This window comes from Argiope bruennichi, chromosome 3 (assembly GCF_947563725.1).
Source record: "Argiope bruennichi chromosome 3, qqArgBrue1.1, whole genome shotgun sequence".
Taxonomy (NCBI): Eukaryota; Metazoa; Arthropoda; class Arachnida; order Araneae; family Araneidae; genus Argiope; species Argiope bruennichi.
The window spans coordinates 61884799-61910557 of NC_079153.1; the positions used below are offsets into that span (position 1 = coordinate 61884799).

The window sequence follows — 25759 nt, forward strand, 5'->3', positions numbered from 1 at the left end:
ATTTAGTAGAAGTGGAGATACAATTTTATTTTTACTTTACTTTATATAAAAAATACAGAGAAGATTCTAATTGAAGCATCATATAATTTCGGTCTAAAATTATCTAGCAGCCTGACTAATGTTTTTTGTAAAAATTGCTATCGTAATTATAATTTAATAAAATAAATTACATTGTATTAGTATATATATAAGAAAAACAAAGATTTAAAATTTAGAAATCTACATTTCAAAGGAATTTTAGACTCTATATTTAAAGAGAGGGTAATTTGTCTACATGGTTCTTACACAAAATTAACAAAACCTTAAATAGCATTGCCTTTGACATAACGAAAATCAACGAAAATAAAACTACAAAAACATGAAATAAAGATTTGAAAACAAAATAATAATTATGATAATTATTTTATATGTTTATTTTTCTTCGTATTTATGATAAGACTTGAACAATTGCAGACGATAAAAATCGAAACAATGTATTCAAAATGAAGATGCGATAAAAAAAAAAGAAGAAAGAGAGAAAACTTAAAATAATTTGCTGCAAACGATATTTTTATATAAAAAATAATTTTCATCGTCTTAGGTTTCTCAGTTCGTCATTTTGTGAATCAATAAAGAAGCAGAAGTTCAGCTATGAATACGTATTTCTGCGGTAAATTATCAAAGAAAGTCTGAACTCATTAGAAAAAAAAACATGAGAAAATTTAATGATCGATAGTAAAAGTAATTTGATCATTATTGTTTTAAATTTAAGAGAGATATTTGGATATACACCTCAAGCAATTTAGAAAGATAATTCTTAAAACGTACATATTTTTCTTTATCAATAGAAGAGATAATAAAGATAACAAGATCAAATTAAAGTTTTAAGCCTAGTAAAATAGCTCAACTTATGAATTAATTCCAAGTATTTCATAAATAGAAAACACTGATGCGATGCATATTTTAAAGTAATGTATTATGCATTTTTTTTCTGATTGTTATTAATATATACAGCCTGCCAATTTCTTTCATTTATTTACTGTACAAAGATTGAACTAAGGAAATTCCAAAATCTTCCTCGAGTTAAATTTCTAGGCATTAAAACAGCTTAGGACTGTAGCAAATAAAATGAGAAGCTTAATTAACTAAAATTGTCTTATTTTTAATAAAGAACTGATCATCTGGAACTTTTAAAGACCCTTCTCTAAGCTTAATTTGGTCTCTTCTTATGTTTATCTCTTTTATATGCGCTTTCTTCAGAAGATTAAACGAGACACATCTTAAGCAGCTGTTCTGAAGAGGTAAACATATTATAGTAGTTTCAGTTGTGTATCTTTTCCTCTTTTGAAAATTAACTTTAGGCCTTTAAGTTTAAATTTCAGCGACTTAAAATGTCTACAGCAATATTTATGATATTAAATACCATTAAAATTATATGACGTCAACGAATTGGTAAACAACCCAAACGGTGATTTAAAATAAACAATAATGGAAGTTTTTCTAAAATCTTATTTTGTAATGTTCTTTTTGTCTTAAAATATGAAGTATGAATATGAAACGCCAATATGTGTTTCATATTAATACTTCTTTTTATGTGAATTTTTTTCTGATTTATATTAAATACATAAAGACTGATTATGCCGTTCTTTTATTTATTGCACAAAGATTAAACTAAGAAAATTTCAATTCACAAACCACTCAAAAGTTGATTTAAAATAAACAGTAATGAAAGTTTTTCTTAAAAATCTAAAACTGTAATGTTCTTCTTGTTTTGTAATATCAACATATAATCACCTTCTCAAAAAAATTCAAACATTATAAAATATTATCAATTTGTTCCATATTGCTAATATCAAAATGTTTAAGTTCAGCAAAACTTGAAATGCGTGGTGAAATCAGTTAGAATTGAAATACATTAGAGAGGACTTTGATTTTTGTAGTCCTCTCTAATGTATCATTGTAGCGATTTATATATTATCATAAGATCTGTCATGTCTTTATATAAGTCATGACATCACAGAATGACATATGCACAAACATTATAGATTCGTCATGCCACCACTCATCTCATCTATGAATTAATTTTGACAATGAGTCTTTAACGATCTGTCCAAGTTATAAAACCTTTGAAAGTAAAATTCTCTTACTTTATAAAGTTATTCTTTTATTCTGAATACTGTTTAAACTGAACATTAGTGTACTGATAAGCATTCTAAAATGTTAAATTCCTCGTCTATTATTTTCTTCATTTGAAGTGCAGCATAAACTGGACTTTTTAATACAGCGGATTTCGAAATATACTGCTGGTCATTAAAATTACAACATCAGGAAAGAATTATCTGACGAATGTCAAAATCACATGAAAAAGAAGAAGCGGTTGGGATATGCAAATGATTAGTTTCAGCGCATTCAAACGACGCAGGAGAGAGAAACGCCACCTGAAGCACTGCATAAAAGAAAAATTGTGTAGTAATTTTTTCATACGGAAAGCGCTTTGTAAGGTTGTAGTGTGCTCAGAATATTTTGCTATACCTCGAATAATAAGAAGAAATGTTTACCAACAAATGTCGAGATTCAATGCAGGCTGGATCGTTGCCTATAGACAGTGTAGATTATCGTTCCGTGATATCTATCGCCCGTCACACAGGTCAAAATCCAATCATTGTCAGGCAAATATAGAATAAGTGGATTGCTGAGGGTCATACTGGTCAGCTGCCTTTCAACGCCCTCCCATGACTAACGCCCTAGAAGACAGACTTATTGTGAGGTCGGTCTTACAAAAATGTACAACCTCGTCATGGACCATTAGTCAGGAAATGGACATGTTTGCAGAACGCCCAGTATCCGCTCCCAGCATACGACGACGTTTGGACAGCAACATGGACTATGACAATAGCGACCACTATTTCGGCTTCCATTGACAATGCAGCATAAAGAGAGATGGCGACTCTTATGCGCCGAACGACAAAATTGGATACAGGACAAACACAATGTCGTATTTTGAGATGAGTTCCGGTTCTACGTGCAGTATTCTGATGGCATTATACGTATCTGGAGGCTCCAAAGAGACCGCACGTCGCCTACTTGCATTCGATATCGGCATAGAGGTCCTGCACCTGGTGTGATCGTTTGGATATTCAATAGGTAAACAAAACGCACATCTCTAGTTCGGATTGACTGCAATTTGAATGTAGATTGATACATTTCTGACATCTTACGCCCAGTGGCTATGCCCTATCTTCGAGGCCTGCCAACTGCCCTCTTCAAACAAGATAATGCAAGGCCACATGTTGCACATCGTGTTCTGACCTTTCTCGATACACAGGGTATACGAATGTTGACCTCCAGATCTGTCACCCATTGAAAGCCTCTGGTAATGGGTTGCCGAGAGACTGGCCTACCACCCCTCTCCAACTAATACGGTTGGTGAAGGTTGGCAGCATGGAATGGGCTGTCTGTTTCTATCATCCAAGCCCCGATCCACTCCATCCTAATACGGTTTATGAAGTGTAGCTTAGATTTGAGGCAGCATGGAATTAAGTGCCTGTTTCTGTCTTCCAAGCCCATATCCACTCCATGCCTAACCCAGTAAAGGCGTATTTAGCTGCCAGGGGTGGCAGTTTTTCTACAAATTTCGTACCCCTGTAAACCCCCAAACAGCTTACAAATTTATTCATTTTGTCTTCATACCATACTGTTTACGTACAATAAATATGTTTTTTCTATTTGCTTTCATTCATGATGTTGCAATTTTAATGACCAGCGGTGTATTTTTAAGTGTGCTATGTAAGTCTACAAACCGTCGCACTTTCTGAATTCGGTGAAGGTTATTCCAATAAATAATTTATTTATTTAAGGTTATATATATATATAGTTAAAACTCAGCTTCAACTAGTCACTCATACATTAATGCATAATAATGATTTTGAAGTAATGAACATTATATAGGATTAAATTAGAATCGACCAGATAAATAATTATTAATCCAAAATAAATAATTACTCAGTGAACCTTACTCTCTTTTGATTCCACAGACGCCACCAGTGTTTCCTAAGTAATTGTTGGAAGAAGTAATTGAAAACAGTTGATAAATTGAGACACAAAACTGGATGAAAATGGATTTATTGTGAAAGTCCGACACTTTGTATGGAATAAAAATATTTCTACATGTGAAATTCATCGTCAAATCATTTGGCGTTAACAGAGCACCAAGTGAATTGACGACGCCCCTCTCAAAGAAAGCGGAGCAAGTATATTGAATGACAGCACCATCCTCCTTTATTCAATGCTCAATTTCTGTTTTCCTTCCGTACTGACAATCTTCCACAAAGCTTCAAAAATCATGTAATATTAGGAAATCGCTTGAATAACCCTGATGTGTTAGCTAATGACTCCTCACAAATATAGGATAAAGGCTGCCAAGAAGACGTTAAATAAACAGTCACATGACTTTTAGCAAATTGGGATGTACAAGTTGTTCTACTATGTTGCATCAACATTTCATTTGAAGTGACAGTTAAATGGAAAAGTGGTGCGTAGTCTGTTTTGTAGACATGAAATTCGTCGCAGTAGTTCTCAGGATAACGTAGAATAGAATGATTTTAGCAGAACCCTATGTATGCGACAGCGGTGAGACAAATGTTTGCTTTTATGAAATCTTTGATAATGGCTAATTAATTATTATTAAAATTAAGGTAAAGGTTCTAAAATATCTTAAGGGCTTAACTATAAGAATTCAAATATTGTGCAATGCAAAATTATAGGCATTTTTCTTCATCTTATGTCTATATAGAACAAATAAACGTAAATAGAATTGCGGGTGTAGCGGCTAGTCTAAAATTTATTCAGTTTGTAGCATTTTCAGTTCAAATTATCATTGTTCTATCGACGGTGATGTAGTGATTGGATGGCGACTAGAATATAAATACAGCAAGCGAAGTACATTGGAGGCGCCAAGAGGACAAAACGCTAGTGCGTATATGTCACTTTATGATATAATATAAGAGCAAGGTGAAAAATAATACCATCGCATGGAAACTATCAATCTCCATTAAGCCACTGAAAACAGAAAAATTATTTTACTTCAGTTGCCGTTTAATCTCGCTCCACCATTGCTTAACGCAGCATAGACATTAAAATGCAATCCGCCATTGCTTAAGAATAATTTTTTTTTATTTTCTTATATTAAAATTCAAACAATATTAAATTTACGGAATCAAAAACTTAACTAATATAAATACTGCTTACCTACAATGTTTGTTTAATATTAGGTATTAAATGTATCAGATACGATCAACCGAAATTTAAAAACTTATTTTACAATCCTTTATTGCAATCTAAACTAACTGAAAAATATTGCCAATTACATTTATGTACAAAATGTTTTTCTAATTTCCCAACGCCACTATCAGTCGAAATCTATAAAATAAAAAGAATTTTTGTATAAATATTAGGATAAAAAAAGTCTGAAATTCTTGACAGGCTAATAATAATTTCTTAATGAAGCAAACTAACATTTTTGAATGAAAAATAAAATGTTAATGAAGTATTAAGATGACTTTGTCTGCATTAGGATGTTAATTTAATGAAAGAATACTTCTGTTTAATAAATATCTAAATTCCTTTTTTTTAAATAATCAAAAACGTTGCGATAAATTTGAATTAAACATCTTAAAATAAATTAGCTAAATGTGCGATTTATCTCTCTGAAGCAGGTAACAATTTGAAAGACTACAAAATCAGATATACTTTTATAGAAGAATTGAATTTACAGGATATAAAAAGCATTATTATTTCGAAATTTTATTTATTTATTTTTTATGTTATCCAGCTGTTTGACCATGTCATAACTAAATAAACAAAAGAATTGCTCGAATGCATACAGAGACATTCAGCAAATAAAGTTTTACAATGTGAAAGATGAAGAAATAGGAATAAAATAAATATTTCATAGAACAAATGCATAAAACTGAACAAAAATTGTGCAAGAGACAAAACAGAAAGAACAAACAATATGAACAAACTCAAAAATTGTTTAAAGAAACTTTAAAATATTTATATTATTTAGCAAATGCATACAGAAGGTACAGTCGAAATAATGTAATAAAATATATTTTCAATATTTCTACAAAACAACACAAGGGATGAATTCTCTCAACAAGGGAAAAGGAAGGAAATGTAAATGTTAAATTATTCTTTTGAAGACTTTTCATGAGTAAATATATTTCGGAAGCGTACTTTTAACCCTAGCAAGTATCAAGAGTATAGAACTATTACAGCAATTAATCACTTTGTCCGCTTAAATTTGCTTCTAAATCAAAATAATCTCTTTAGACAGTAGCTTATAGACATATTATTATTGAAAGAAAAAAATTTAGAAAGCAAGAAACATAATTATAAAATTTCTAAAATTGCTTATAAATCTTTAAATATGTTTTCAAAGGACCAGAAATAACTTCAGAAGAGTTCAATAAAATTCAGGGTTCATTTTAAATTTCAATAAGTATAAATTTATGCATTTTGAAATTTTAAAATTCGTGTATATACTAAATTCGCTAGATAATTCATATTTAGCTAAATCTTGTAATTGAATTCGAATACATCATTTTGAATACAAGATTATAAGAAAAATGCTCAAGACATTGACTTTTTTGTAATAAAAACTATTTTGTCTGATGTTAATGATACGAATTTTTTTAATAAAAATAATTTTGTTTTGATTCTTATTATACTGATTATTTTAATATTAAAATTATTCTGTTTTGATTTTTGTGACACTTGGTAAAAATAATTTTGTTTTGATGTTGATAACGCTGTTTCGTTTTTGTAGAAAACAATTTTATTTTGATGTTATCTGAAATGGTTCATCATTGCTTCAATTTCCATCTTATTCGATTAACGTTGTTATAAACTATCCACATTTCGTCGTCAGTAATCAATTCTTTGTTTCAAAAGTATATCGATTTCGTTTCATTTCAGAATCAAATTCCGAGATGCTAATGTGCTGTGTTAAATGAATTTACTTAAGCTGATGAGGGATTTATAAATCTAGTTTCTTAATATAGGCAGCCTGCTTTATTTATTTATTTTATTTGAATGCAATATATTGAGCTTTGCTGGAATCTCATGTGTTTTATTATGACGATCTAAATCAATAATATCCTTGATATGGCTCTCATCAATTTTAATTCGATCGTTGCGCCTCTTTGCATGAAAAATTATCAGAAAGAAATTTGACAAAGCAATTTTGACAAAAATCTTTCTTTCAATGCTATATATAGCGTATAATTTCTAGCGCACTTGATGATGGGTTCCTGCCTGTTTGGAAATAATACAATAAAATGTATCTAAAAAACGCTTTTTGTTCTTCCGAATTAAATTAGTATAAAAGAGAAACTAAATAACAAATTGATTCAATTTTCTTATAAATTTATGGCAGAAGTTCAAATAACAAGAAAATAATACAGGTTAGATGCTTTGAAAACAAATAAAAAAAATGTCCTAAAACCAAATATCAACAAAATTTACAATTATTTAGTTACGAGACTGATAATATTGTTATAAAATAATATATTGTTCTGAAAATAAATTACATAGAAAATATTTGCTTACGGTTGAATTGAGATTCCCATTATTTATACTAAATATATGTTAATTTTTCATATAACACATATTTTATAAAATTTTCTTACTCCTACTGAAGCATAACAAATTTGTAAAAAAGTTTTTGTTGTGACTATCTAAACCGTTAGTTTTTCATTAATAAGAAATGTGAAAATTTCATTCTAAATTAAGATGGATATATCAGTTATTAAATATATCAGTTATTACATAATTATTAATAAATTATGTAATGAAACAACGAAATAAGTAATCATTAAAATCCTTCAGTGTTTTGTTCGAGATAAATCATGACATTTACAAATCTTTTAGAATAATTGTAATTCTTAATAATATATTTTTGGTGAAATAAAATGAATCTCCCATATTGTTTGCACTTCCATGTTTGTCCAAAGTTGCTTGTTAGCGGTACACCGTCGTTATTTATTTGAATTTTTAAAATATATAAATGATTATGATCTCATTTAAAAGATTGAAACACAATTGTTAGACCATGATCTGTGGAACTGAAATCGAACCACTGCCTCTCAAGACAAAACGTACAAAATGTTTATCATCGCTCTTTTCCAAAATTTTTCCGCCAATAAGCCTTAATGGCTATTAAAAAGTAAATAACTATACATAATTAATAGAATTCTTTTTAAATGACATTATTAAATATGTATTTTTGGTAAAATTAAGGCAATGTGTAATTTCACGGTATTAGCAACCTTACTATTGGTTAATCCTATCTAAAGCTGTCAAATGTAAAAATTTATTGAATTCTAGACAAGGATAGTGCTGTATTCATTTTCCATTAAAATTCTTCTGATTCATTTTCAGTTAACAGTTGATTTTTAAGTATAAAATTTCCAACTGATTAAATCCGTGTTATTTTAATAATCTTATATCTGTTCTGTACATTACATTTATAAACACGCTTTAAAAAGTTAAAATCGATATCATAATATTGCTATTAGACACATAAGCATTCACCTACTAACATTTCGCATTATTGAAAACTTCTTGTTATATTTATGATGCAAAATATTTAGATATTGGACACAGTCGTTCTCCTTTTGCTTTAAACGATGGAAAAAACTTGCACATTGAAATTTTTTTGTTAAGCTGTGAAAACGATTTGAATTTTAAGGTAATAATCAAATCTGCTGCTGAAAAGTGCGAAAATATATTTAGAAAATTCAGAAAAAAAATTTACACTTTAATTAATTTGGAATCATTATAAAGGCAATTTCCTCATTTTTATATTGAAGTAGCATTTTTTTTTTTTTTTTTTTTGCTTCGGTATTTTTGAAAGCTATCCCAGAAAATAGCAAAATTTCACTTAATTTTTAAAACTAAGCTTGTATGCGTCCGTTCTCAATTACCCAAATATCTGCGTTGCAAGTTTTGTAACTCTAAGTTCAAATGGTATAATCTCTAATTCACCAAAACCCAAGTGCACGGGCACACATACACATACATTTCCATTATCACTAGAAATAGAACTACGCAAGCCATTTATTCGTTTCGGATATAATTCATTTCTAACCATTTTATACTTGAGATAGATTTTTAAAATTATAATTCACATTAGTCCAGCTCAAACTAATGTTTAATTTCCGATTTAAATCTTAATGCGAAGCCTGAGACCTAAGAATCTGAATCAAGCCAGAATTGCTTTTTCGTTCAAACATAAAAATGATTCCGATATTCAGGAATTTACATCACTGTGAGTGTCGTAAAGTCTTCTTATCGCAAATATATCAGCAGAAGAAGGATAGATTTATTTCGAGATATTTTGTGGATGTCACATCTCACAGCGAAGATCAATCCTATACTTTTTTTTTTAGTCAAGAAACTTTCCAAACTCATGCCAAAATATTTTTTTCTGCAACATCATTTTGTGGAAATTTAAAATAGAAACCAAGTTTCTAGGAAATTCAAGTTTAACTGAAGATTCTTTTAAGTAAATAACTTTTAAGCTGTTGCGACATGAATCGTAAATATTTTATTTAAAAGTAGCTAACGATTATTTTAATAATTATAAATTTTATTTTGTAAATAGTTGTAAAATTCAGATTGGCAACAGTGATATTTTTTGGAACTTTTAATTTGTTGTTAAAAAACGATGTTAGAATTTTGAATGAAAATAAGTTGATGTAAATTTGATAATATTATCTATAATGTAATAAGATTTAGTTTTATAGTAAGTTTGTCTGCCTTTTATTTTTGTTGACGAACGAACACAACAAAGCTTTTAAATGCCCAGTAGAAAAATTTCCGAATATTTAAAAATATCGCAATTTCAACTCGTTCAATTGAAATGAGTAAACTGTGCTGAAATTTAGCGTGATATGGGATTTTCAACATAAATGCATACTTATTGATTTGAACAACTGGGAAAAATAATTTTTACATCTGATTTAGATCATTCCTCCTAATATATCCATGGAAAGATAGAAAAATATATGAACGCAATAAATATTAATCCTTTTTAAACAATGACTATGTACACACATTGAGGTTTGGAAAAACTCAACCACACTCAGGTTTAAATATTTACATATCACAGAATGTTATTTGCATGCCTGAATTCTGTGAGGGAGGAAAAACATTTGAAATTTATTTAAGATATTAGCAAACAATCTAGAATTAACGTCCTATTTATCCATCTCTTCACATCCATGTTTTCAATACAATTTTGGAAATAAAGAAATTTTTAAATCTTTTATTAATCCAAAAATGTATTGATTTTATTCATTAATCAAAATGCAAATTTTATAAAAGATTTTGTTCTCTTCCTGCATTAAGAGTATTTCATGAATAAAATATAATCGCTTTTGAAATTTTGAGATGTTACAAACTTTGTCAACGAATAGTGTTTTATTCATCTTTTATCCTTATTGATTGATTGCTACCTAATGTGATTTTTCAATGTTTCAAAGTCAGATTTGACGTTTTAAATTCAATTTTCTCAGTTAAGAAGCAGATTTCATTTAAATAATAAAGTATTTAGGTCTAAGACATCGCTTGAAATATTTTGGTAACAAAACTTTTATTTAACCCTTTCTAGGGCCGTGGGAAGTATGCTTTTCACCCAATTTATCAATCTTTGTATGAATTTATGTAGGTTGGCATCAGTTCTGACAAATTTTTTTAAAAGACAGAGGCTTCAGTTCTTTATCTTACACAAAATGACGTGTCTTGATTTGTTACTTAATTATTAATTAACCTAATTAATTAATTAATGAAATTAAATTTATCTAATAAGCTAAATAAATCCCTTTTCTTATTCTAATTTCAATCCCAAAATTACGTGGAAGGGAAGGGGATGTCTGCGGTGTGCAGACAAATGTATCGTACTTACAAGGGGTGTTCAAATGAAAAGGTACGAAACAACACTGTGGGTATAAATGAAGACTTAATTCAAAGTATACCATTATTCAAAGTACACATACATTCAGCTCGTTAATCAACCATCCCAATGATTAACGAGCCGAGGGATTCCTTGTTCCCAGAACGAGGGGACGTGACGAGACCTACTCCATCACAGCATCCTTGAGTTCGCCGTCCAAGGTCCGCTACCTGTTGAATTCCTCGATCAACGAAGAACCATTAACTCCTATGCGTACTATAAAATACTCCAAAGACTACGCAGGTCAATCAAGAACAAAAGACCGGGGCTACTCACGGAGGATGTAGTTCTCCTCCATGATAACGCGCGTCCACACATCTCCAGGGTCACATATATGGAACTGGCCAAGTTCAAGTAGAAGCAGCTCGATATCCTCCCTACAGCCCGGACATGTTGCCCTGCGATTTTCATGTGTTTGATCCCCTAAAAATACATCTGAAAGGTAAGCGCTTCAACTCGGACGGTGAACTCAAGGACACTGTGAAGGACTGGGTCTCGTCACGGCCACAGGAATTCTGGGAATAAGGAATCCTTCTGCTCGTTAATTAATGGGATCTTTGTGCTCAGGCCTATGATGTATACTTTGAATAAAGTCTTCATTTATACCCACAGTGTCGTTTTGTACCTTTTCTTTTGAACACGCGTTGTAGAACAATAAAATTTGACACACAGGCATTCTAAATGAAGACATCGAAGCCCGAATTTTCAATCTTAAACCAGAAAAATGTATTTGTATTTTGTAGTGTTGTGTATAATTTTTTTCTCATTTCCAAAAAATTATAAAAACTAAAACTAAAAAGCCTACATGCAAATTTTATTATGCTTTTCAAATTTTTCGAGAAAAAAAAACTTCTAAAAATGAAAGCAAGAATTGTCTAAATATTTTTCTTTCAATTAATTATTTTTTCAATCATTTAATTATTTTAAATTATTTTTTTACGTATTGAAATCGAAATATTTTCTTTGTGCACCCACGTGGTGAGATTTTATTTTTTCGTCAACTTGACAAGAAAACAAATTAGAATTATGGCACAATGAAAATTATTTTTACCAAATTTAAATTTGAATAGCATCGTTTGACTAGATTTCTCATTTTCCGTTTTTAAAATGATTAAATTAAATTTATTAAATTCATCAAAAAACTAATTAAAAGTGCTATAAAATTATAAAACGAGAAATTACTAATATAATTAAATTTGATAAACCCTTGTTGAATTAAGCATTTTTATCAATTTTTTTCTGTTGGAACAGTAAAATGAATTAAGCTAAGTGTATCTGCGCGAATAATCATATAATTGATGTCTCGTAAAAAATAACTAAAATTGTTTTATAGGTAGTACGAAAATTTATACATAATAAAATATCTAAAAAAACTCACATGTTTCATCTTTGATTAGGAAGAATTCCTTTTTATTAAAAAAAATGATATTTTATTCGCACATTATCACATTTATTATCTTCCTTTTGAAATGTCAGCATTCATGCTTTAAAAAAACAATTTGATATTCATATCTAACACCGTCACGTCAAACGTCAGGGGATTCTGATTATTTACTAACAATCAGAATCCCATTTAAACAAAACAAGTTTGCTGTCCACATGTTTTAATCTGGTTAACAAATAATAATGCAAAATATTCCAAAATTTCTAGTAATTTTAAAAGATGAATTGTTATTTTATTAACCATTATTTAAATTTAAAAAAAACAAAATTTATTATCAGATATTCTATTAAATATAGAATTCATGCACTTTTCTTAACTTAGACCAATATTACGAAGCAAAAATTATTCCTAGTAACGTAAGCCTAGTCTAAAATTTGTTAAAAACTGTGTGAAGTATAAACTTTGTCACAGTTTTATCCAATCCATTAAAGGCTCCAAAAAAGTATGGTCAGAAATTCTTTTAATTTTTTTTTTTTTATGAATCTCATAAAACAAAGTTTACACGTAGGAAATGAAGCCTAACGGTAAGCCCCATGACAAAGCTTGTAGCGATATACTAGATAAAAGTGTGTCTACAGATAAAAGCACGTAATATGTTTTTCTCCTTTCAAAAAATAAAGAAAAGAAAGCTAAAGCATTTTACTCCTCAAATAAGAAAGGCTGACACAAAAGGGATCTGTCGTAGGTACTGAATAAAGTAACAGGCACACCTGACTTGCTGTTTAAGTAAGAAGTTGCTGTTAAGTAAGAACTAATATTTTTTCGCTAAAAAAGATGAAATATGTTATGTATAGTTGCACGGTTTTTAAAAAGAAATGATCGATATAAAAAAGGGATGGATTTAAATAATAATTTTCGTTCAACATTTAAAAAAAAATTTATTTATATATTATAAAAATTACTATATTTTATTTTATCTTAAATTCTTTATTATATATTTCATATTTCTAATCGATTTCAGACTTCAACTAATGAACTTTAAATGATGATGTTGAAAATGCTTAGTTTCCAATAATTACTCATTTTCATCAGATATTTTATTTCTAATTCTCAGTAACTATATTGACATATTTAATCGCCTCACTTCTATTTTAGCAATTTGTTTAAGATAAAGGTTTAAATACGAGTTCAATATTTTAGGAAGTTCCAATAAACCATAAAAAATAAAAGTAGAGAACAAAATAAGTTTATTATTAAACAGTATGTATAAACAATGTTAATCTTCGATACAATCCGTATATAACCACAATGAGGCATTTATTTTGTAAGTATTTGTCATCCTTTCATGACTGATATTCTGTATGATTAACGTTGGTGGTTGGTACTCAGACATTTTAGGAAATAGATGGGGAAAAGAGAAGTTATAATAACTTTCTAAATTATGAAATTGAAATTTTAATATCTAATATATTTGTTTTCGCATTTTAATTATCAATTAAATAAATTATTTTTAATATGTTAACAAAAGAATATAGCCAATGAATTCCCGTTAAAATAAAACAATATTTATAAATCGTTTGAAAAATTAAAATTAATAAGATGGAGAATTAAAAATGGCTTACTTTTCTAAATAATGATAAAATTAGTATTTATTACCTAGGAATAAAAATTGTTGTTGTTTTGTTTTAAAACTTGATAAAAGAGGATTTTTGCAGAACTGAACTCTAAAGGTAATATTAAAACACTGAAAACAAATATAATATTTATATTTACATAAACACAGATCAAATAATATCATGCTTGGAGTTTAAATTTCCTGACTTACGCTTAGGGATGAAATCTGAATTTTTTTTCTGGAATATGATCCAGAATCTGAAATTTGAATTTGGGTTGATATTTTCTTCTTTAACTTTTCAAGAACTTTTCTTATTACACTTTTAATATTGTGAATTTTCTTGGTATTTTGTATTGTTATTTAATGCTTGTATCAATTTTTGCAGTTTGCTTTCAAAAGATTTAACTTATTTTGCCATTTTTTTCTCGAGAGATCGTTGCGTTACAGATATGCCTTTTTGCGTGTGATATTCGCTATGGATTTTTTAAGGTACTTTTTAACATAGTTTTAGTATAAATAATATGATTTTATAAATATTTTATTGTGTTGTTTGTGTAACCATTTAGTTAAACTTTTTATGAGGAGTGTAATTGAATTTTGCTGTGATAAAGGATTTGTGTTAATATCCTTTCTTTTTCTATTCCTTGAAGTGTGGGCATTTATTTGTTTATTGTATTGTTCTTATAGTGTAATTCTTTTTGAATATCTTAAAAAACTAGATATTTCTCCACAAACAAGAAGGAGACTTTAGCAGCTTGCTGGAAAAGACATATGAAACTCAGGAACCTTATCCAATTGCGTTGTGCTGTCACAAAAACCAAACCAAAAGCATGATAAATTTTAATTATGGATATCGATGTATCATAATATTTTCCTAACATATTGGTTATATTCTATTTGCTAAGTTTGGTAACAATTTAATGTACATTTGAATTTTAATATTAAGCTTATAACGCTTTGAATAATAACACTAAAGTTATTTCATAGAAATATTAGTAACATACTTTTATGAAAAAGTAAGCTGTAAATGAGTTAGATATTTTTTTTCTAGAAATTGAAAAATACTTTATTTACTTTATCATATCATTTTCGTCTCCTATTACTCGCTAGTTTCATTTTCTATTTTCTTCTATCGTGTAATGCCCCTTTTTTACTAACACTAATTGTCAAATGGTTTTTAATAGGGTTGCTAATACTTTATTGTACGAATGGTGGCACATTGAAATCTTGCGATAATTTTGGAACACCCTTTACAAGGAGATTCCTTAGAAGCACTAAGATCAAATTGTTTGACAATTAAAATATTTTCTGGTTATATATATTAGGATATAGTAAAATAAGTAGGAAGGTTAGATTTATATACGAGCATATATTTGTATTGGAGAGAAAAAAACTTCGAGAAAAAAAAGGGAAAAGCTGAAAGGTGCATATGGCTTCAATATAGGATATCGTTTTCATACAAATTTCATTAAGCTGATCTGTTCTAAGAATAAATACCACATTGATTGAACCACATTTGACACAAAAAGATCTTGGCGAGTGAGAATGTGCACTTCGGAGCTATTTTTGAAATGTTGATTGAAATTTTAATTAATTAAAATGTAATCTGAATTTAGGCATTTTTTCACGATAACTTCTGAAAATACTATTGCACAACATTGAATTTTGCAAAATTTTAAAATTTAAAAGATTGCCTTTTTAATAATATCAATTAAATAGTTATGGGAATTTTTCCTAAATGTTGGCAATTTCTTAAATATATTTTTTGTTGGTAATTTTGAACAGTAGATTATATAATTGCCGTGAAATTCGAACCGTTTCCATTGTTTCGTCAAGTATTTCATTGCGTGATTTTCAATATTCTTGAAATGAATCCAATATCGAAGGCTAAAAAAGAAGGATCCCGTGTAATTTCTATGCATTTGATAAGACAAATAAAAATGTGCAGTTACAATACAACGATATTTAGAAGATAGATAAACCAGATATTTATGCTTCTAATACCACTATGATGCTATTTAAATATCTCTAACTATTCACGCACTAAATAAACAGCACTTAAGTAGCCCGGGTTTAATATCAGAATAATTGATGGAACCAAAGGCAGGAAGTTATATTCAGAAATTAAATATTACTAATATTTCCAGTGAACTAACTGGTCGCCCGAGGCTACTAGCATATAATGAAAGTAGTTTTTCTGAAATCAAATAATCTGCTAATTTTTATATTATTTATGAAAAAAAGTAGGAGTATATGTTATAAATCTTTAAAAATGCGTTGCGACGTTTATTGAATTGCCTCATACTCATTAATAACACGGATTTGTTAGCATTTAAAAAAACTTTTATTAAAAAGAGATTCTTTTTTAGGATTTGATTGACAAATTTTTATTCATTTATCTTTTATCGTCTTTTGAACATCTCACACTTTAATCTTCTTCGGGTTTTTTTTTATCCTTCTTCAGCAATATATTCGTAATCTTTTCTCAAAAAAGTCTAATAAGACTGTCAAAAAAGTCTGTTAGAAAGTATTCAAGAAATGCTGTCTATATTTTGACAATAAGTCTCTTTTCTAACAAGATTTATTCTTATAAGAATTGAATTCTGAGATGTCAGTCATTAAGAAAAGAAGTGTAATTTCATCACTTGCTGAATAAATTGGAATGTTTTCGACAAAAGGGAGGTAGGAAATATCAAAGTAATTAAAGAAATTAGATGTCACATGGAACGATTAGTAAAGCCCCATATCAAGAACTCATTAAACCCAATCAGAACAGAGTTTTTTCAGTCTGAAATCTTCCAAGAAAAATTAAGTAAAATTAAAAAAGTAGAAGTTATCTATGTTCTAAGAATTTTAACTGTATTGTTTTTTTTATTTTCTTCCTTTTAAAACGTGATAAATTGGTGTAAATAATCGCATATAATAATAGTAATAAAAGCTTTAAAATATACTTTATTTTTTATATTCAAAAGTAGGAAATATTTTCATCGAAAGTACTGATATAAAAATAAAAATCTGAACTTGTGAGGTACACATAAATGCAGTCTAAGTAAATAAGCAGTTTCAATCACAATTAAAATAAATTTTTAAGTTTTAATGAATGTTTATGGTTTTTCGACCTCATAAATTTTATTCCTTCTTTTTGTAGCTTATATTATTACTTTTAATATTTCATGCATTTTCAGTTTTCTTTAATTTCATATTTTTAGCAAAAATATTTCATTCACTTTTTATCATAAAAATAAAAGAATATTTATTTAAAAAAATTTCTTTTATGATTTATGCGTTTTCGTTACTAATGCACTTTATAATTAATTTTTATAAGTATTATGGAACCTTGGAATGAATTTTTGTTTCACAAAATCCCTAATAGATTGCACCTTTCATTTGGAATCAAAATTTAATTAAAATCAGACGATGAGTAGATAATTAAGTTCTGAGATCATTTGAAGCCTTAGAAAACACCTACCTGTGTTTTCACTATTTTCTTAGAAAACACCTACCTGTATAAAATCTCTATCAAACATCAGAAAAATGTGTAAAAAGGCGATTGTCATATTCAATCTTTTTCAAGCATAAAAGAATTCGAACATAGAAAAGCAATTAAAATCTTTTTTTCTTTAAGAAATAGCTATCGAAAGTTCCAAAATTTAATCACAGCAGAAAGGTATCAAACAACAGAAAGATGAAAACTTACATTTTCACTTTTGAATGTAGCATGGACATTAAATCAAAATTTCGCAGCTCCGGTTTAGCACTCGACCAATTAATTTTTTTTCTTCCTTCTTCTGATTCAAAACGCATTATCATTTAATTATTTTATTTATTTATTTGAAGAGGATAGTACCTTTTTGTTTCTTTTTTCACTTTCATATTGTGTATTATTTATGTTTTAATATCAACTCGTATAATTTTATATCATATACCGATAATTTAATATGTTTGAAATGCTACAATTTCCATATCGATCTTCAAAGTTAATCTACTGCATATGCCGATTTTCAAAATTAATTTTAATCTACTTAAACTTAAGTTGCTCTTTCTCTAAAATCTTAAGCTTCATACTCTAAAGAAATATTTTCTACAGTCTAATTCGTTTCCATGCAAGCGAGCCGTCATTGTGAATTTTAATAATCTATTAAATTTTCCTTCATAAAAGTCTAATAATTTTATAAAAAGAAAGACCAGAAAATCAAAATTAAACAAGACTCTGTATTAAGTTCACTTGTTTCAATATCATACCAATACAAAGCTTTTCTGCTTTCGTCAAAAATAGATATTCATATCAAAAATGAATCCGTATAAATTTGATTCAGTTTCGAAAATTTTTGTTATATAGTTTACGAATGACAGAAAGTAGATATTCTAGAAACGTTCGCCATAATTTAATTAATTAAACATACATGAATAAATTAGAGAACTCGATCCTTACCTTCTTAAAAATTTGATATTGGCTTCTTGTCTTTGTAAACCTGTTTTCATCATGATGGCGTGGAAAGCTTTGCGGTCCATGACCCAAATCTTTGCATCTTCCAGTGCTGTAAAAGGGTATAAGTACTTTTATCTTGCTTTTCAAATATTTTTAATATATATTAATTCAAAACATAAAATTTCTTGAATTATAATCAAAAATTTATTTTATTACGAACATTTTCGCAGCAGATAATTGCTCCTCTCTAAGAAATGAAAATGTTCTTTTTTTAATTGCAGTTGTCACGATTGACTAATTAAACAAATTTGAAAGAAGTAGGTCTTTGCTGTAAACATTCGATTCAGACAGATGAATAAAATTTCAAATTACCTCATCTGTTGTCCCGAAATTGTGTCCTAATTTTGATGTAGGGAGCCACTTTGTAATATATACTCCAGCAACTCATTGTATTTACATTTTAGAGATACTCCACACAGAATAATTCAGAATGCATATATATATATATATAAGTGGTGAATTTTGGTATATTTTTCAAAAACTGGATTAATTGCAATTGCTCAAAAATATGCTTATAGCTAAATATTTAGTCTTATGCAGGCTGTATGGTATCGTCATAGAATTAGAATATTTCTAGGGTGATAAGACATTTAATGTGACTACTTACATTGCATAAAAACCGCATTAACACTGAATTTTATTATAATATCTTAAATATCTGATGTTAAATTTTCCGTTTCGGAACCGGAGGTTTTCTGATTCGAGACCCGATTCTACCGAAGAACAGCTGTTTAAGTGAATATGGTGCATATTAAATTCATATATCCTGTCTTATTGTTAAATTCTCGGCTTCTAAACAAGAGGTTTTCAGATTCGAGACCTGATTCCACCGAAGAACTACCGTTTAAGAGGGTCTGGTGTACGTTAAATCAATATGTCTTCCCACTGGTGTAATGAGAAAATTTCCAGATAGAAATGCCAGCTGACATGCCGGGCTCGTCCTCTGAATGCAGTTAAAAAATTACGAGGTTTGTTCCAAAATAACCCTACTGTTGCTTTAATACGAGAAAATAGTATAATTAAACTGAACTTGAATATCTGAATTACTGACGCTGTTTCAGAAGCTCCAACAGAAATTTTATAATCAACTATGTTGAATCGTATGTTTCTATGACAAGTCATTGAACATTTTTTAAGAGATATAATGTCAAAAAATAACTAAATTTACTTTTTTTTTCTTATATGATTAAAGACAGAAAAGGCAATAAATGGCATGCCAAATAATATATGTTGTTGCTCATAACAGTATTGTAGAACTCGCAGGAATTTATGAATTCACTACCTTCTACTGTTGCTGTCCTTGTACAGTTATAGAGTATAGCCAATTCTCCAAAAGCCTTTCCTGGACCCACAGCACCAATCACTTTACTGTTCTTCAGCACACGCAGATTACCTTCTGTAATGAATAGAGAATTTTCAAAATGAATAATATATTCAAAGCATATTTATAAAATACTAAACAATAATGCAAGCAAAACAGTTTTAAAATTTTCAAGTTATTATTATTTTCAATTAAATTATTATTCTTTAGAATCCATATGTTCAAATGAAATATTTGAAGAAAAAAATAATTTCTATGATTAAATTAATCTATTGCTAACAGCATTAATAGATGTTAAAGATTTAAATTATCATACTTTTGCCTTCAATTTAATCTTTTATGATTATTATTTCCTAATATTTTTAACTGGTTATATTTAATCAAAAAATAGAATGTCGTGTGATTAAATTTAAAAGTGATATGTGAAAAGTGTAAATTAATATTTTCACAATATCTAAATATATATTATCTCAAAAATCAAAGTTACGAATGCCTGGGAAAATAATTTAACTTCGATTTTTTTTATATTTGATTTTAATCAAACCATTTAACGTTACTAAAGAAACAAAAAAATGCTTCTAATAAATTTCTTTCCATTTATGAATAATTTCCTATTTATTACTTTATAAATTTTTTTAATTATTTCAACGATAAATATTACATTGTTGCGATTTCGCATTGATATGAATGTTTTATTAAAATGTAAAATAATTTACTCCTTTAAAATTGGGTTATTTGATGTTTTTAATTATTAATAATATCAATTTTAATTAAAAAACATTTTGGTGAAAATTCGTAAGTAGAAAATAATTTAAAGATTTTTAGTAATGATTAAGAAAACTAAAGTACATATTTATTACGAAATTGTTTTGAAAATATATTATATACTGAATGAATATCTTAAATACGTTTTATTTTGCCTATTCTTTGACCTCAATTTGATGAGTTATGGCACTGTAATAAAGAGAATTTTTTTGTGTAGAATACTCAGTATAATCGCTCTTATAATGACCCAACAATAAATGTCTGGGTCGTCATATAGTTCAAATTCTAAAAATGCTTAAAATGACAGAAAAGAAATTACTTTTCAATAATAAATTTACACGTCAATAAATATATTTCTCAAAAAGATACGAAATCCAACATTTTATACAATCCCCTAATCTTGTCAATTAAATTTAATAAAATATTTTTGCCATTATAACATTTCAAAAAAAATAATTCTTCTGCGACTAAAACTGATCGAGTTATTAAACGTTGGAAACCACTATTTTAGACGAATTTTACAGTTAAATTTGCGTTCTCGTGAGAGATATTAAGAAATCGTTTACCAATTTACATTATGCTTTGCTGTGTTCTTTTTCACACTGTTTGTTAAAATAAATTTGCATATGACTCTAATTAAAGTTAAACAGCAACACTCAGTCGGTTTTAACCATAAAATAATCAGTTTTTTTTATCGTATGTATTAAGGCATCAATAATTTTTTTCTAAACATCATTGGGCAAATTTATATGAAGTTAGAATTCGTAATTTTTTCAAAAATACATTTATTGATCCTAGCGACATAAAATGTAATTCTTTCTATCCTAAAAGTATTTTTTAAACTGAAATTATATATCTAATGATTTAGGATTTAGCCACGTAAAAGCGGACGTTTTATGTAATAGAACTTCTTTCGAAACTGTTTTAAAATTGGTACATTATACATAAGTCAAATCAGTAAATACTTTTTGTATTGATTATTATATGTCCCCTTTTGAAAAATTTTATTTGATAAGTTACGTCCCCAAAAAAATTGGATTCTTGCATGAGATGTGAAATGGGTGTTCTCTCCTTCATCTAGGAAGATCTTATCACAGTTCATTAAAAAAAATATATTAAAGATATTCTACCTTTCGCAAATACAACATATCATATTCCATTCATCAAATATCAATATGGCTTTGAGTTACCGTATTCATATGCGTACCAAAAGATGGTGTTTATTCTGTTTGTTGTTGTTTCTAATGGCTCTTGTCTAGACCAGCCCACTGATTTTAAGAAGTCAAGAGTACGTCTCTTGTTTTTTCAGTGGGCCGCGGTGGCCTGGTGGTAAGGTCTCGGCTTCGGAACCGGAGGGTTTCAGGTTCGTGACCCGATTCCACCGAAGAAACGTCGTGTAAGGGGGTCTGTTGCACGTTAAATCCGTCATGACTAAACGTCCTCCCGCTGGTGTGGTTAGGGGATGCCAGCTCAGGTGTCGTCCTCGTCATCTGACCGCGGTTCAAAATTACGAGGTCCGTCCCAAAATAGCCCTAGTGTTGCTTCAAATGGGACGTTAATATAACCAAACCAAACCCAAACCTTGTTTTTTCAGTAGCGCCATCTAGGTCCACTAGAACGACAGTGTTTAATCTAAATGCTAGTTATGACGTTTTCAATCTGAAAAAAATTCAAAAATATAAAAGGCGATCAAAATCTATAGTTCCATTCCTTGGCGGTTATAAAATGCATAGAAGGCTAAACAGCGTTTGCATTACCCCTCCAGCTGCGTATCACGCGATTTCCGCGGGTTGGCAATCAGTCTATTTTTTGTTACATCCCGCGTTTTACACAATTTAGAGTGATTATTTTTACGATTACAAATTTTTATTATATTATATTATTATCGTGTAAAGTATAACATCAGTTCATTTTCTTTGAAAAATAATTGAACTTATTTACAAACATCACCTGATATAAATACTGATTCTAAAGAATGACGTAGCCAGAGGATTAAATGATTGAATCGAAAATTTAGTACGGATCAACGATTTTGATATAATGATAACATTTTATTTCTTGGAGGTTTCGAATTACCCTCTTCGTATGCATTTCAACGTATTAAGCGATATGATTCTAAAATTGCTTATTTCTATTTTATACAAAATTTAAACGAAGAGATTTATTAAAATAATGATGTAGTATCATGATAATGCTGAAAGGATACAGAAGCATCTTAACGAAGTAATGCTTTAGGACTGTTTCGAATGGCTTTATATTATTAATTCCACTAAACTACCTCGGAAATCCCCTCCGAGTTTTTGCGCAGGCGTCAGGAACGTTTATTTTGTAAAGAAAAGGTAAAAGGAGGAGATGTTTACACTTAGTTATAGGGCGAACAGATTATCTCGGAATGAGGAGGCGTAACTACAGCTTATCTTTCTGCTTACCACCCTTTACGGAAGTAAAATCTTCAGAAAGTGCTAGTTTCGCGATCCTGAAACGAGCAATCTATAGTAGTGACAACACGCATTTAAAAGATGCTTTCATATTGATGCAACACGTATGAGTATGTAGCAGATTGTGATGCGCGCGGATAGAACCTGGGACCTTAATAGACCCAGTAACATGACCACAATACAAAAGCAATTGCTCGGGTAGCGTAGCTGCTAACTGGTTTATAAGTTTTCACCACAAATACAACTCCAGTAACTGAAAATGTCATTTAAAATTGAACTTAACAAGAATTTTATAAAATTGGGTTAATTAGGAAATTAATTGTATAGTAATAAAATTAAAATCACCGAAAATCTAAATCTTAATATTAAAGAGACTTAAAAATTGGATTTTTTTACTCAATAATATTTATCCGACGTCATTGAGGATAAATGTTAAGATATCGATTCCTTTTACATTAAAAATATAATTAAAACCTTGAAGAAACTTTCTAAATAAGCATCTGTTACCAAAACTAATTACAAACCAATTTTCTAGCTCTAGACCCTATGGTCTAGAACTTTGTAGTGTGTTAAAGACATTTTTTGCATTATATTTGTCACATGAGGTAATTTTCAAATAGCTTCCGAACAACAAATATTATTCTGCTAAAGGAAAAAATATAGCTTATTGTTGGCATCATATATTAAACATCACAAATAACAGATAGTTGCTCTCGAAGTTAAAATGATAAAAGACGTCCATTCCTTCATTCTAATTATGCCGCATCTGTAGTATCTTAAAAAAAAAATAGAAGACTGCACCGCTTGTCTTATGTGAAGTAATAAATCTCGCATCAGTTTCCCTATAGATTTATATTTATTGATATTTGCTTGCACCATAAATTAATTGTGAAATAAAGCAGACCGAGAAAGATGTTTAACTTTCCCCTAATATTTCTTCCAAAGTCGTAACTAAAAGCTCACAAGGGGCAGAAGTATCATTATTTATCGTCGAGTCACCAAAAAAAATGTGTTTTGTTCATCTCCGTAATTAAATGAGAGTCTGGAAACAATGCAATACATTGTATTATATATTTTTGTCAAGGGAATAATTCAATGGAAATTTCTAATTAATTAAACAACTTTGCTAGAAATCGGAACTGAAACAGAGTTGTATTTTTATGCTATTTATTTTAATATTTTTTGCAAACATACACATGAGACATCAACCTTTTAATTAAATGAAAACAATGACCATGGATTTTATTGAAAGATAATTTTAATTTTAAAATAGCAATTTGCTCTCTTTATAAGTTTGAAAGCTTTCATAATACGTTGCATTTTTGTATTTATCTTCGTAAATTAATGACGAAAATTTATTTTTGTTTATTTCATTTTCTACCTTTTTTTCTCTTTAGATAATTAATAGCAAATTTTGATGCGTTTCTAAAAATTTGTATGCTAAGAACACTTAACAACTTCATTTCTTAAATCCTTTCAGTAAAGGTGGTTTTATTACATTACATTACACAAAATTACATTTTTTAAGATCTAATCGTCTAACTTGCTGTAGTCTCTTGATGATTTATATGAAAAAATAATATTATAATTTAAATAAAAAAAAACATGGCAGCCCTAGATCTAATTTTTTTCATAGAGCTTCCTATTCAGATTTCATTCCTTAAATTATCATTTTTACAAAAAAAAAAAAAAAAAAAAAAAAATTATTTATGCCCTGAAAGTGCTATGTCTTGTTGCATTTTTTCAGTTATCATATTCACGTATCCCCAGACAGACAGATCAACAAATAATTAATTTGTTTATGGATGTTTTCTAAAATTTAATAAAATTTAACAGATAAGAAATAACACTATATGTCATATTTCATAAATCGAACTTTTAGCATTTCTGAATCATCACGTTACCGGTACACGGACAGACAAACTTTCGTTTAATAAATATGTACAAATAAAAAAAAGGCAGCCCTAAATCTAATTTTTTTTTTTTTCATATAGCTTCCTATTCAGATTTCATTCCTTAAATTATCATTTTTGCAAAAAAAAAATAAATTATTTATGCCCTGAAAGTGCTATGTCTTGTTGCATTTTTTCAGTTATCATATTCACGTATCCCCAGACAGACAGATCAACAGATAATTAATTTGTATATGGATGTTTTCTAAAATTTAATAAATTTCAACAGATAAGAAATAACACTATATGTCATATTTCATAAATCGAAATTTTAGCATTTCTCAACCATCAAGTTACCTGTACACGGGCAGACAAACTTCAGTTTAATAAATATATACAAAAATTAAATATGCATCTACAATTTTCTTTACACAGCATAATTTGTTTATATAATACATAATTTATTTCTTATATTGTTTATATAATGCATAATTTATTTCTTATATTATTTACGTAACTACATAACTTATTTACTATTATTTATTTAAACTTATTTGACAGTTAAAAGATGCAGCCTATGAATGAAAAGAAGCTGATCAAAATAAAAAAAAATTGTTACAAAATTTTAAGTTACGAATGAAAAATTCATAATTGCTTTATATTTTAATAAATAATTATTTTTTATAAATATTTCATTTTTCACTCATTTGAAGATCTCGTATAGATTATTTGAGTGATTTTAAATTTAAGATGATGCTTTTCCAAAAATATTATCGAACTCAGGTATATTAAAAATACGAATTATCGTGTCAATTTCTAGTAGAGTTTTTTAATATCTTTTTATTATGTACGAAAAAGA

The 25759-nt window shown here is 28.5% G+C and overlaps 1 protein-coding gene across 1 annotated transcript in view; it reads right to left on the reverse strand.

Moving 5' to 3' along the window:
- Window positions 1-25759, reverse strand: part of LOC129962856 (cGMP-dependent protein kinase 1-like) — a 214579-nt gene that overhangs the window by 98480 nt on the left and 90340 nt on the right. The window contains exons 4-5 of the mRNA XM_056076856.1: window positions 19767-19880; window positions 18428-18533 (exon numbers count right to left, since the gene is read on the reverse strand). Of these exons, the coding sequence (XP_055932831.1) occupies window positions 18428-18533; window positions 19767-19880 (220 nt within the window). The remainder of the gene's footprint in view (window positions 1-18427; window positions 18534-19766; window positions 19881-25759) is intronic.